A 12055-nucleotide genomic window follows, 5' to 3' on the forward strand; every position below is an offset into this window, starting at 1 on the left:
TGTTGGTCTGAAGGAGTGCGAGGAAAAATGTGCTGTGGAGGGGGGAAGGAATGAAGGAGGAATAGGCTAGTACACCGCCACTGCTAAAGATGTACTGGTGATTGGCTCTGTAGAATTGCACAAAGAAAAAACATATGGTACTTGAATATCTTCACTGTCAGAAATGCACTTTCAAGTTAATAATTCTTTCATGAAAATTTCAATCGTGCTGTATGTGCTTGAAGGGGGGGGGGGGGGGGGGGTTGCCTCTGTGGCGGTGTCACAATTGGCTAGAACGTCGCCAACAAAGACAACCGCATGTGGATGAGAATGCACTAGTATGCCTAGTTTGAGCAGCTGTGCTTACCTAGTGCACCTGGAAGACACATATAGTACATATGAAAGCGGGTTTATTAAGGTTGGACGACAGGCGGAAGGACCGCATGACGGGCACAGCAAAGGCAGTCTCAGCCAGCGTCAACAGTTCGCGATCTGCGCTCGCACCTGCTGCCCAGAAAGTGTCCCACTGCTGCGCACGATGCTTCATCCCCACTACAGCACCCCGGTGGTGAAGGGAAGCCATCCTGGCGACTCAAGGCGACGTGAGAATAAGGAGGTCATGATATGGTTTGAGGCAGCTCACGTGGACCACCTGGCGGCCAAGACAACGCTTGTCGTAGGATGAGGTGATCGGCTCAACAACATAGGTGACGGTAGACAGGGACTTGATGACCCGATATGGGCTTTGGCACTTGGGGGCAAACTTAGGAGTCAGGCAAGGGGAATGAAACGGCTTGCGGAGCCAGACGAGGGAGCCAACGGTGAAAGCTTCAGTAGTCGGTGTGCGGTCATGGCGATGTTTTTGGAGGGCTTGATTGTCTGAAGTAAAGGAGCGGGCCAGCTACCGACACTCTTCAGCATATTGAGCCATTTCAGAAACTGGGCTGAATTCGGAGGCGTCCGGACGATATGGCAAAATGGTGTCGAGTGTGGTGCATGGTTTGCGGCCATACAAAAGAAAAGATGGGGAAAAGCCGCTTGTCGACTGTGTCGCGGTATTATATGCGTAAGTGACGAAGGGAAGAACATCCCAGTTAGAGTGTTCAGAAGTAATGTACATAGACAGCATGTCTCCCAGCGTGCGGTTAAAGCACTCCGTTAGTCCGTTGGTCTGCGGGTGGTATGCTGTAGATGTGCGGTGAACTGTACGGCATGAACGAAGGAGCTCCTGAAGGACATCGGATAAAACACGCCCTCTGTCGCTGAATAGTTTGCGTGGTGCGCCATGCTGGAGGATGAAACGACGCAAGACAAAGTTTGTAACGTCACGAGCACCAGCCGAAGGAAGCCCAGCCGTTTTCGTATACCGCGTTAAGTGGTCGATGGCGACGATGACCCATCTGTTACCAGTGACAGAGCATGGAAGTGGGCCATAAAGATCGATGCCGACAAGGTCGAAGGGGTGTGCAGGACACGGTAAAGGCTGCAGGAGACCGGGCGAATGGGGAAATGGTTTCCGTCTTCGACACAATTGGCAAGACTGCATGTATATGTGGACACGTGTACATGCCACACCAGTAATAACGTTATCGGAGCTGCTCATGTTTTCAGCGCACCAGTGTGAGCATGTTGAGGGTCAGCATGAAAGTAGGTGCAGACATGCAGACATTGGACTGCATATGGCTAGGGATGACGAGCAGCCAATTACGGCCCTCTGGTTGATAGTTGCGACGATATAATAGTTCGTCCCATATAGCAAAATGCGTGGCTTGGCGGCGAAGTGCACGTGGGTGTGCAGAAGTTGGCGGAGCGGAAAGAACATTCAGGTGGGAGACGATCCAGAAGTCTTTTCACTGTTCAGAAGGCATGCTTATGGCAGTAAGAGCAGCCAAGGGAAACGCACCAGTTGAATGCCATTCTGCAGTCGATTTCACGGGAGATCGCATCCGCGTCAGAGTGTTTTTGCCCCAATCTGTACACCACACGAATGTCAAACTCTTGTAGGTGAAGAGCCCAACGTCCAAGGCGACCAGAAGGATCCTTCAGGGATGCCAACCAAAACAGTGTGTGATGGTCAGTCACCACATCGAAAGTGTGGCCGTATAAGTAGGGACGAAACTTGCTTATTGCCCACACAATCGCGAGACACTTCTTTTCAGTTACCAAGTAGTTGGATTCCGCCTTGGTGAGGGCACGGCTAGCACAAGCGACAACATACTCGGAGAAGCCTGGTTTGCGTTGCTCGTGTGTACTTCGGTTGGTGCAGCCTGGTCATAATGGCACAGAATGGGTGGTGAGGTAAGCAGATGCCGTAATGTAGTGAAGGCATTGTCACAGGCTTGAGTCCAATCGGAAAGGTTACCAGGGCTAGCAAGGAGCTTCGCAAGCGGTGCTATGATGCCGGAAAAGTTGTGGACAAAGCTGCGCAGTTCCTTTACGGTGGTCGGCTTAGGAAACATTGCGATGGCGCGAAGTTTGTCAGAGTCGCGACGGGAAGAATCGGGAAGAATCCCATGTTTTGAGACTACATGGCATAGTATGGTGAGCTGGCGAGCACCAAAGTGACACTTCTTCAGGTTGACTTGAAGGCTTGCATTGGTAAATCACTGGAGAATCGTGTGCAGATGGGTGAGGTGTATAGCGAAATCTGGGGCGAACACGACGACGTTATCTAGATAACACAGACACATCTGCCATTTTAGACCACGTAGGATGCTGTACATCATTCGCTCAAATGTTGCAGGCACATTGCAAAGTCCAAATGGCGTGACTGAATTCGTACAGACCATCCGGGGTGATGAATGCCATCTTTAAATGATCACACTCTGCCATCAGGACTTGCCAAGAACCCGAACGCAGGTCGAGTGAAGAATTTGGTGCCCTGCAAGCAATCGAGGGTGTCGTCTATGCGGGGAAGAGGGTAAACATCTTTTCTAGTAATTTTGTTGAGACACTGTTAATCCACACAGAACCTAATTAAACCGTCTTTCTTCTTGACCAGCACAATGGGGGATGACCAAGGACTACAAGGAAGGCTGAATGACTCCACACTGAAGCACGTCGTTAACTTGCTCCATAATTATACGATGCTCTGCTGGTGATACATAGTAGGGACACTGTTGCAAAGGGGTGTTGGTTCCGGGGTCAATTGGTTCTGGGGACAATGGTGCTCGTTCGACCTAACGATGCTTGGTGGAAGTCAAACGAACTTCTGAACTCGGTCAGAAGGGTAACAAGATACGCATGTTGATCCGGAACGAGGTTGCTGTCGATGGATGGGAAAAATACGTCCAAGGACACGTCAGCGGATCCGAGAAGCAGTGTCAACGCATTCAGATCAGGCTTGGAAAGTGGCTCGGAGGAATCAATAGGAACGATAACATCACCGGTGATTGACTGAATGCGGCCAAGCATCTCATTGCGGCGTAATGTGAGAGGGCATGAGGTAGTGTTGGAAATTAGTATTCCGGAGGCATCCTGTTGGGAAGTGCTAGAACGGCAAATGGTAGTGACGTATGGTGGCGGCGACTGAATACGTCAGACGGCGTGAACACAAATGTAGTTTCAGAAAGGGCAGCACAGTAAATAGGAACAACGGCGGCACTGAGAGAGGAAAGGGTTGTGTCAGCAGCCACAACAAGCTTGTCAACACCAGGCACGGGCACATGGGCAGAAGGTGCATCGCCAAACACAGACAGCTCCATCTGAGCGCGAGCGCAGTCTATAACGGCGTGATGGTGCGATAAGAAATCCCACCCAAGGATCATATCCTGTGAACACGAAGTTAACACAATTAACTCAATGTTGTAGAGCACATCTCCAATGATGACTTTAGCCGTGCAGGCTGCAACCAGATAAATTCGCTGTGCGCTTGCAGTATTGAGGGAAAACGCTGTAAATGGCATTGTCACTTTACGAAGAGAATGGCAAATTTTCTGACTAATGACGGATGTAGTGGAACCGGTATTGACGAGCGCAAGAGTTCACCTTCAATAAAAACTTCGACGAAATTGGCGGGGGACAAGCGAGGACTTACACAGGTCGCCAATGACGCAGCTCGTGCCTCCGGAGCTGCGGCAGTCAGTTTTCCGTCTCAGCACTGGGTCAGTGACACATAGGTGACAAAGATTGGCGGCATGGTGAGGCTGAGCGACGAGAAGGGAAGGGTTGAAAGGCGGAGTCAGGCTGAGGGTCTCGGTTGTACAGATCAGGTGGTGCGTCCTGTGGCGTGTAGTACTGGGGCGGGAGAGAATAGTCGTGGTACCAGGTGCACCTGGGGCTGCCGTGTAGCGCCGACGACCGAAGCATGTAACGTGACCCGGAATTTCACAAGCGTAGCATATTCGTTGGTTGTCAGCAGTGCGCCACGGATTTACAATGGGCTGCTGTGCATTAGGGGATGGCGCCGGTGGCTGTGGGAGTGGTTGAGGGGCCAATGTTGGCAGCCGCATAAGTGAGTGGTGCGGCAACAGGTCTCGGCTGAGAGGTGGGCAGCAGCACCTCGGAGACTTGCTCCTGAATAACTTTTGTGACAGATGGCGCTACATTGTGCGTAGGCACTTCTGGAGTCTGCAAATACGGCAAACACGAGAGCTGCCGTGCCACTTCCTCACGCACGTATTCTTTGATTTGTGACAGTAGCATATTGTGGTCACCAGATGTGGTTAAAACGGCGAGAGAATCGTCTGTTGTTATTGGCCGAACTAAGACGCATTGTTTGCATAGCTCATCAAAGCTCTGGCACAAGGTCGTAAGCTCAACAACGGTGCGTGGGTCCTTGGCCAGCACCATTTGAAAGGCATCATCGTCAATGTCTTTCAGGATGTGTTTAATCTTCTCTTGCTCGGTCATGGAAGGATTCAGGTGCTTACATAAGTCGATCACGTCTTCTATGTAGCTAGTAAAATTTTCACCTTGTGGCTGCGCACGTCCGCGGAGGCGCTGTTTGGCGCAGGGTTTGCGCACGGCAGGGCGGTCGAACACATGTGCGAAGTGTTTCTTGAATGTATTCCATGTAGGGAAGTCGGACTCGTGGTTGTGGTACCACAGGTTTGTGACATCCGAGATAAAACTAGACATTCTGGAGTTTCGAAGGGTAGTCCCACTTATTGTGGCCGCTCACCTTTTCGAATGTCGCCTACCAATCTTCCACATCGTGGTCATCTGTTCCACTAAAGAAGGGAGGATCGCACTGGCGCAGTGTGCCAGTTGCGAAAACGTGAGGGGATTTGGCGACAGCCAGCTGGGTGGTTTTGTCAGGCATTGTCGTGGCAGTTGGTAGCGTCAGACTTTGGAGTTCCAGGTTTGAATACCTAGCACCTCCACCACTTTGAAAGGGGATCTATTAAGGTTGGGGATCTATCAAGGTTGGACGGCAGGCGGAAGGACTGCAGGACGGGCATAGCAAAGACAGTCTCAGCCGGCGTCTCGTGATCTGCGCTCGAACCTGCCGCCTAGACAGTGCTCTACTGCTGCGTGCGATGCTTCATCCCCACTACACATAGATGTTTTTCATAGTTTTCCTTTGCACTGCATAGCAAAGACCTCATGGAAAAATTGTACATGAAACTGAAAGTGTTGAGAGTGCACATTAGGCACGTTGCCCGTGCCCGTTCCCACCATCTGGCAAAACTACCGTCAAAAAGGCCGCAGGCGTCATTTTGTACCACGATTGCGGATTATTACACCTGCCTTCCATCAGGCTTCACCCCCGCAACTAAGCCATCAATTCCTCCATGGTGTTTGGCTCGACCTGCAGTGCACCTCACCATACCAGGAATCAGGAAAAAATCTGAGCTGTCATCACCTGCTCTTAAACAACTCTGCTCCTTTTGCACGAGAGGTTCGCTGACCACGTACATATTTATACTGATGGATCGGCAACTCTCCAGTGTTCCTCTGGGGCCATGGTTTTCCCAGCGAAAGCCACCACCATCAGTTTCAAGACATGTCACCCAACGACACCGATGGCTGCGGAGCTTGCAGCTCTTCGCGCTGAACTTTGTCTCGTCAGCCAAGGACAACCTCGAAGATGGTCAATATTCAGTGACTCGAAGGCAACGCTGCAGTCTTTGGTATCAGCCCTGCGGCGCGGACCACACGAACAACTGGTATACGAGATTAGAGAACTAATCCATACCTTCCTTGACTGAGAAAGGACACCACGTGACATTTCAGTGGCTTCCAAGTCACTGCGGCGTCATAGGAAACGAACACGCCGATAACGCTGCTTGGTCGGCTCTTCAAGGCGACGAAGAGGAGCCGATACCATTATCAAGCACAGATGCCGCAAGAAAACTTCGAATGCTCAGCTGAGATATCACGTTCTCCTTGTGGAATGCAGAAAGTTTTCAAAGCAACCGGCTGCACAACCTAGACTCTTCTCTACGCCTTTGTGTTCCAGCTGGACTCTGCCGTCGCGAAGCTACCCTGCTTTTTCGAATATGGCTAGGGGTGGCGTTCACCAAGTCTTTCGCTTTCCACATCGGATGGGCCGACGACGCCTCGTGTGATAACTGTGGTAACGAGGAGACTCTTGAGCACCTTCTCTGTGGCTGTCCTTGCTATAATTTACAGACACGACCACTCGCAAACGCGATAGGGCGCTTTGACCGAAGACCTCTTACAGAGGAAGTTACATTAAAATGCCTAGTTATATTAAAATGCTTGAGGCGTCGCGCGCTCCCACCACCGGCCAAGCAACTTGACAAAACGCAAGCAGTCGCGTTTCGGCGACTTCAGACAAACACATACCCACACCCAAAGTACATAAACAAAATCACAGGGGGCAAGGAAAGCGACCAATGTAGGCTCTGTTCAGAAACAGGAACACTCACACACATAATGTGGGAATGCACCTCGCTCCTGTTATCTCATCCCCCCGTCAGCAGCGAGACTGACTGGACAGCCTGGCTCAGTTCCGGGGGCGTCGACCGACAGCTTGAGCTGGTGGACTGGGCGGAGAAGACCAAGCAGGCCCAAGGCCTTACTTGAGCCCAATCCCTCAGCCACGTCCCCCTTTACCCTTCCCCCTTTCAATAAAGTTTATCACCACCTAAAATGCTGCCATCATAAGCCATCGCAGCAGAGGGCGACGAGAGCACTGTTGCAGTATTTAAGGGCTACAGAATTGGACAAGCGGCTGTAGCATGAACAGATGTTCATAGTGCTGCAAGTGCTACTGTGCTGTGCGGCGACAGTGTGCGGCAACAGTGACCAACTGTGATTGTATGTCTGTGCTCCTTTCTTTCTTTATCTTTACTTTGTTATCACTTTACCTCCCTCTCCCCTCTTTCCCCAGCGTAGGGTAGCAAACCTAATCTTCCCCTCTGGTTAACCTCCCTGCCTTTCCCCTTTCCTCCATCTCTCTCTCTCTGTACATGAAACAGCCACTACATTTTCGGGATGCTCATCTTAAAACTGGTGCTAATTTCAGGATTCCTACTAAATGGAGGGCACATCTTGAGCAGTCACTCGCTTCGACTGCTATTTCTGCGTGTTACTCTGGCACTTGCAGAGCACTTTAAAAACTTTTGATAAAGAACTTTGTATAGTGCATTCATTCTTTTTTTTACCAGCATTTTGGTTGCGAAGAGATCAGGCTTTTGAATTTTGCTTCAGTGTTCCAATTTTTTTTCGTAAGCAGACGCACCTGTCAAAGTGCTGCACATCTATGTTAAGAAAATGCTAGAAAACTACCAGTAACTTATTTAACAAATGACTAGAACCAGGCACATCAAGTGCTAGCAAAACGCACCCATGTCCAATGCACACAAACATATAGCAAACTATTGCTCTCTAACATCGCTCGGTATGTAGTGAGGACAGTGCACTTCAAAACTAGACAGCTACCCAAGTACAATGCACAACCCTGCATGTTGCCACCAATAATAGGACATGTTGACAAAGCGCTTGAATTTTCTGTATCTATGTTGTTTCACGTTCACTCTATATGTTCTGTTATGAAAATCACTCACTAAACAAATGCCATATCATAGCGGTAAGGCCATAAATATTAAGTATATACCCGATTAAATCTTGTGTGCAAAGTGCACGATTGTTCTGCTCATTTTCAACTTACCCTTTGAGCTGTAAAAATTTATGAGCTAGTCGGAAACATTAGTCTAACAATGGTGACCTAGCAGGAATTTAACATGGCTGAAGACCATGTCACCTTTAAAGTTATTCACCTCATCTGGTAGATTTTATAAAACAAAACTGTTCTTGCCAATTGTACACAAACTGCAGGATTATCATTATAGGCAGGAATTTAAATCAGCCAGATGAACTTCAAACAGTAGTACCTAGTTTGACATTGAATTAAATTGTGGGGTTTGACGTGCCAGAACCACGTTATGATCATGGGGCACGCCGTAGCGGACTAATTTTTATCACCTGTGGTTCTTTAAAGAGCACCCAATGCATGGTACGTCGGTGTCTTTGCATTTTGTCTCCATAGAAATGCGGCCGCCGCAGCCAGGATTCATTCCCGCACCTTTCGGCTTAGCAGCTCAATGCCAAAGCGACTACACCACCACTTGAGTATATATTCGCGACATGTTCATGCTCAGGTAAGCCCTACATGTTGAAGGTCACTTCCTGAGGTGTTCCAATTCCAGGATTTTCATGGATGCTACCGAACTTGTAGCCAGCAATGGCTTGGTTAGACATGGAAAAATACGAGTTTTTGGGCTTTGTCCTTGGAAGCATGGTCTAGTACAAAGCCCTGCAAAGTGCTACAAAAAACCAAATGGAACATGATGGCAATTGCAGCAGTGTATGTGCTGTGCGTGTTTCCCATTCGTCAAGTTTCCACCGATTCGCCGAGTTGCGTCAGTAGCATTGGAGTTCTGTTGAAGTTATGCAGAAGAAAACTGTACAGCCGGCGTTTGGAAATAATCAACTACAACGTGAAAGCCGTGTCGGGCCGGGCACTGCATACTCCACGATCACGCAACGTGACTGCGACTATTACTGAAAGTCTGTAAGGCGTATGTGCGCTGGTGACATACGTCATCCCACGCTTGCGGTGTAATAGAAGACTCCACAGGGCAAACGTCGACACTAGCGGCCTCTGCACTTCCGAAGGACTAGGTACACGCTGGCCCAAACAGGGGCACGAGGTCCGGCCCGGGCGTAGCTAGATCGAGGTCTACGTGGTCGCCTGTCCCTCGGCGACTGCAGCGGCCGGCCTCGCGACCTGGCGCGGCCACCACCCAGGCTTGGTGACGCTCAGCGGCACGCCCTCCACCTGCAGCATGTCGGCAGCCAGGGCCTCCCGGACGCGCAGCAGCGCCAGTCCCAGCGGACCCCGGTGCGCGCGAAGCTTGCCCAGCGCCGCGCCGGCCGCGTCCCGCACGACCGCGTCAGGCGGCAGCGACGTGTTCGGTTCGTGCAGCATCACGACCGGCATGAGCCGCTTGCGCACCACGCCCGTGTGGTGGGTTCGCGCCGTGAGCTCCTGACCCACGTAGCAGCCCTTGTGGAAGCTCACGCCGCCCATGTAGTCCGCGTTGCACTCCAGGGGAAAGCAAGCCGCCGGAGGAAGCTCGCGAAGCCCTTCGCCCACGCCCAGCTGCATTCGAAGGTGCGCGTAGCTCGGTTCTTTGCTTTCGGCAGCGCGCACCAAAGTCGGGTCGGTGCTCGTCAGGTCCTCTCCGGCGTCCGCTAGCACTCGCGACCCCAGGAGGCTGAGCCTCGGATCGCGCACAACGCAGCGGCCCTTCGTCGTGTACGGCCAGTGATCGCTAGCGGGCGGCGGTTCATCCACAGCGCCGCAGAACGGGTGGAAGACTGCCCACACGTCCAGGTCGTCGCACGGCCCGATCTCGATGGGCTTGCGCAACCGGTAGAGCTGGAGCAGTCGCAGCAAGCCCTGGCGGGCATCGGCGTCACACTCGACGAGCACTTCGTCTTCGCCGGTCCCCGGTCGGTAGATGATCAGGTCGTAGAGGACGCGCCCGACGCTATTCAGCATGAGCGCGTACATGCAGCGGCGGGGCTTGCCGCCAGCCGCCCCTTCCGTCGCACTCAGGTGCCGCGTGTCGTTGGTGACCAGACCCTGCAAGAAGGCGAGGCTCTCGGCACCGCGAAGTCGCACCAACTTGCGCGACTTGGCCAGCTGCTCGCACACGATCAGTCTCTGGTGGTCACTCTTACTGCACAGGCGCCGCCGCGCCGAGGTCGAGAGGTTGGCTAGGGGTCGCGGAAGCTTCGCGGTGGCAATTGTGACGAAGCTCTGCATCTTGTAAGGACGAAAGGTCGATGCTGTCTACAGCAACGCGAAACTGGCACATATGCTGGCACAGAACCGGCGTTACCGTCGCTGTCTCGGTAAAGCATGCGGTAAAGCAACCTGCACATCAAATTGGATTTTACCGCTCTTTCTGCGCATGTGTGAGGAGCCGAGGTTACGAGGTGAAAATTTGGACACCTGCGGTCCTTGGAATAATAACTTTTTGTAGAAAACTCTATGCTTGAAATTTGTCTAGGTACCGCAGGTACCACAGAACACCAGAAGAAAAACTGTACCTTCCACAATGCAACGGAAATAAAAGTAGCGGTGGCGTTGCAAACTAAAGTATGCGACCTAGAGATGGCGCTGGCACTATTACCTTGCCGGCCTATCTTACTGCGTGCTTGCAGCGGTAAAGCTAGGGAAACGACGGAGCATATCTTATTAGAATGTGAAGACGTCTACCCAGCGGTCGATTTAGGCACCACTGGCCTCCTTGAAGCCCTTGGGTTCGGCGGGAGCAGTGGACATTAGTAAGAGGCGATTGGAGGATTGGTGGAAGAAAAGTAGGGAAACGACAAAAGATGGAGACGTACAAAAGCACAATTCGCAATAGGGGATCAGAAAGTTTGGACATGGTATTCCGTAGTGTTTTTTTTTTTTCTTTTTTCATTGGTTAACCTAAGTAGGATATTAGGCAGGCAATAGCTTGGTGGCGCAACCCACCGCCCCGTTCCAAAGGAGACGCTCATAACATCTATCCATCTATCCATCCATCCATCTATCATTACGTAGGGAGCAATATACGCTATAGCAGTCCCCACTCACTCTCAAGTTCAACAAATGGCCATAGAGGGCGAAAAATCAATCGAGGCGTGTTTCAGCGTAAGCGCGCAAGTGGAGTTACTGTAATTTTGTCGCATACTTTGATTTGTGCTTTTTCTGCTAGGGGCGCTGAACATGCTGAATTTTGCGGCCAGCAAGTATGCGGCCTGTGGGGTGGGCAACACAGCAACAAAGAAGGTCAAGCGGAAAGTCAGAGAGGCTGAATTAATCTCATGGGTGGCGGCAATGGAAAAGAAACCTGCCATGAGTAACTACTTAAGGGGAAAAAACGAAATTAGGAGAGAAACCATTTATGATAACTCAAAGGGAAGCTCATTACTTTTCGAAGCGAGATCGGGATGCCTTAGAACACGCACCTATAAAGCGAGATATAAGAATGAAGAAGAAACATGTGCTTGCTGCGGTAAAGCTAGGGAAACGACGGAACATATTTTATTAGAATGTGAGGACGTCTACCCAGCGGTCGATTTAGGCACCACTGGCCTCCTTGAAGCCCTTGGGTTCAGCGGGAGCAGTGGTAAAGCAAACAGGTCCGCAATAGACATCAGTAAGAGGCGATTGGAGGATTGGTGGAAGAAAAGTAGGGAAACGACAAAAGACGGAGACGTACAAAAGCACAGTTCGCAATAGGGTATCAGAAAATTTGGACGTGGTAGTTCATAGTGGGTTTTTTTTTTTTTTTTTTTCATTGGTGAACATAGGTAGGATATTAGGCAGCATAGTAGTAAGAGCTTGGTGGCGCAAGCCACCGCCCCGTTCCAAAGGGGACGCTCATAACATCCATCCATCCATCCATTTTTACTTTACACAAACCGTTGACATATAGCGTCCTCGATCACCTTGCCCCGGAGTTGCCCCGAAACCAGAATGGTGCGCTTTGTACCGCCATGGTGGCGCACTGCGGAGGGTCAACATCGAGGACAAAACTGCACCCCGTGCAGGGTGCTTGCCTGCAGCGCTACATTGCCCCTGGCGCGAAAATGCGCGAACACGCAC

The 12055-nt window shown here is 51.1% G+C and overlaps 1 protein-coding gene across 1 annotated transcript; it reads right to left on the minus strand.

The window, feature by feature from the left end:
- Nucleotides 1-372: 372 nt before the first annotated feature.
- Nucleotides 373-10561, minus strand: LOC126538521 (putative transferase CAF17 homolog, mitochondrial). Its single transcript, XM_055074820.2, has one exon. It carries the CDS (start codon nt 10220-10222, stop codon nt 9131-9133), a length of 1092 nt encoding a protein of 363 aa, XP_054930795.1. The 5' UTR covers nt 10223-10561; the 3' UTR covers nt 373-9130.
- Nucleotides 10562-12055: the final 1494 nt, after the last annotated feature.

This window comes from Dermacentor andersoni, chromosome 4 (genome assembly GCF_023375885.2).
Source record: "Dermacentor andersoni chromosome 4, qqDerAnde1_hic_scaffold, whole genome shotgun sequence".
In the NCBI taxonomy this organism is placed as follows: Eukaryota; Metazoa; Arthropoda; class Arachnida; order Ixodida; family Ixodidae; genus Dermacentor; species Dermacentor andersoni.

Bases quoted from the DNA above. Each gene is read 5' to 3' on its own strand.
- LOC126538521 (XM_055074820.2), bottom strand. From the start codon at position 10,222: ATGCAGAGCTTCGTCACAATTGCCACCGCGAAGCTTCCGCGACCCCTA.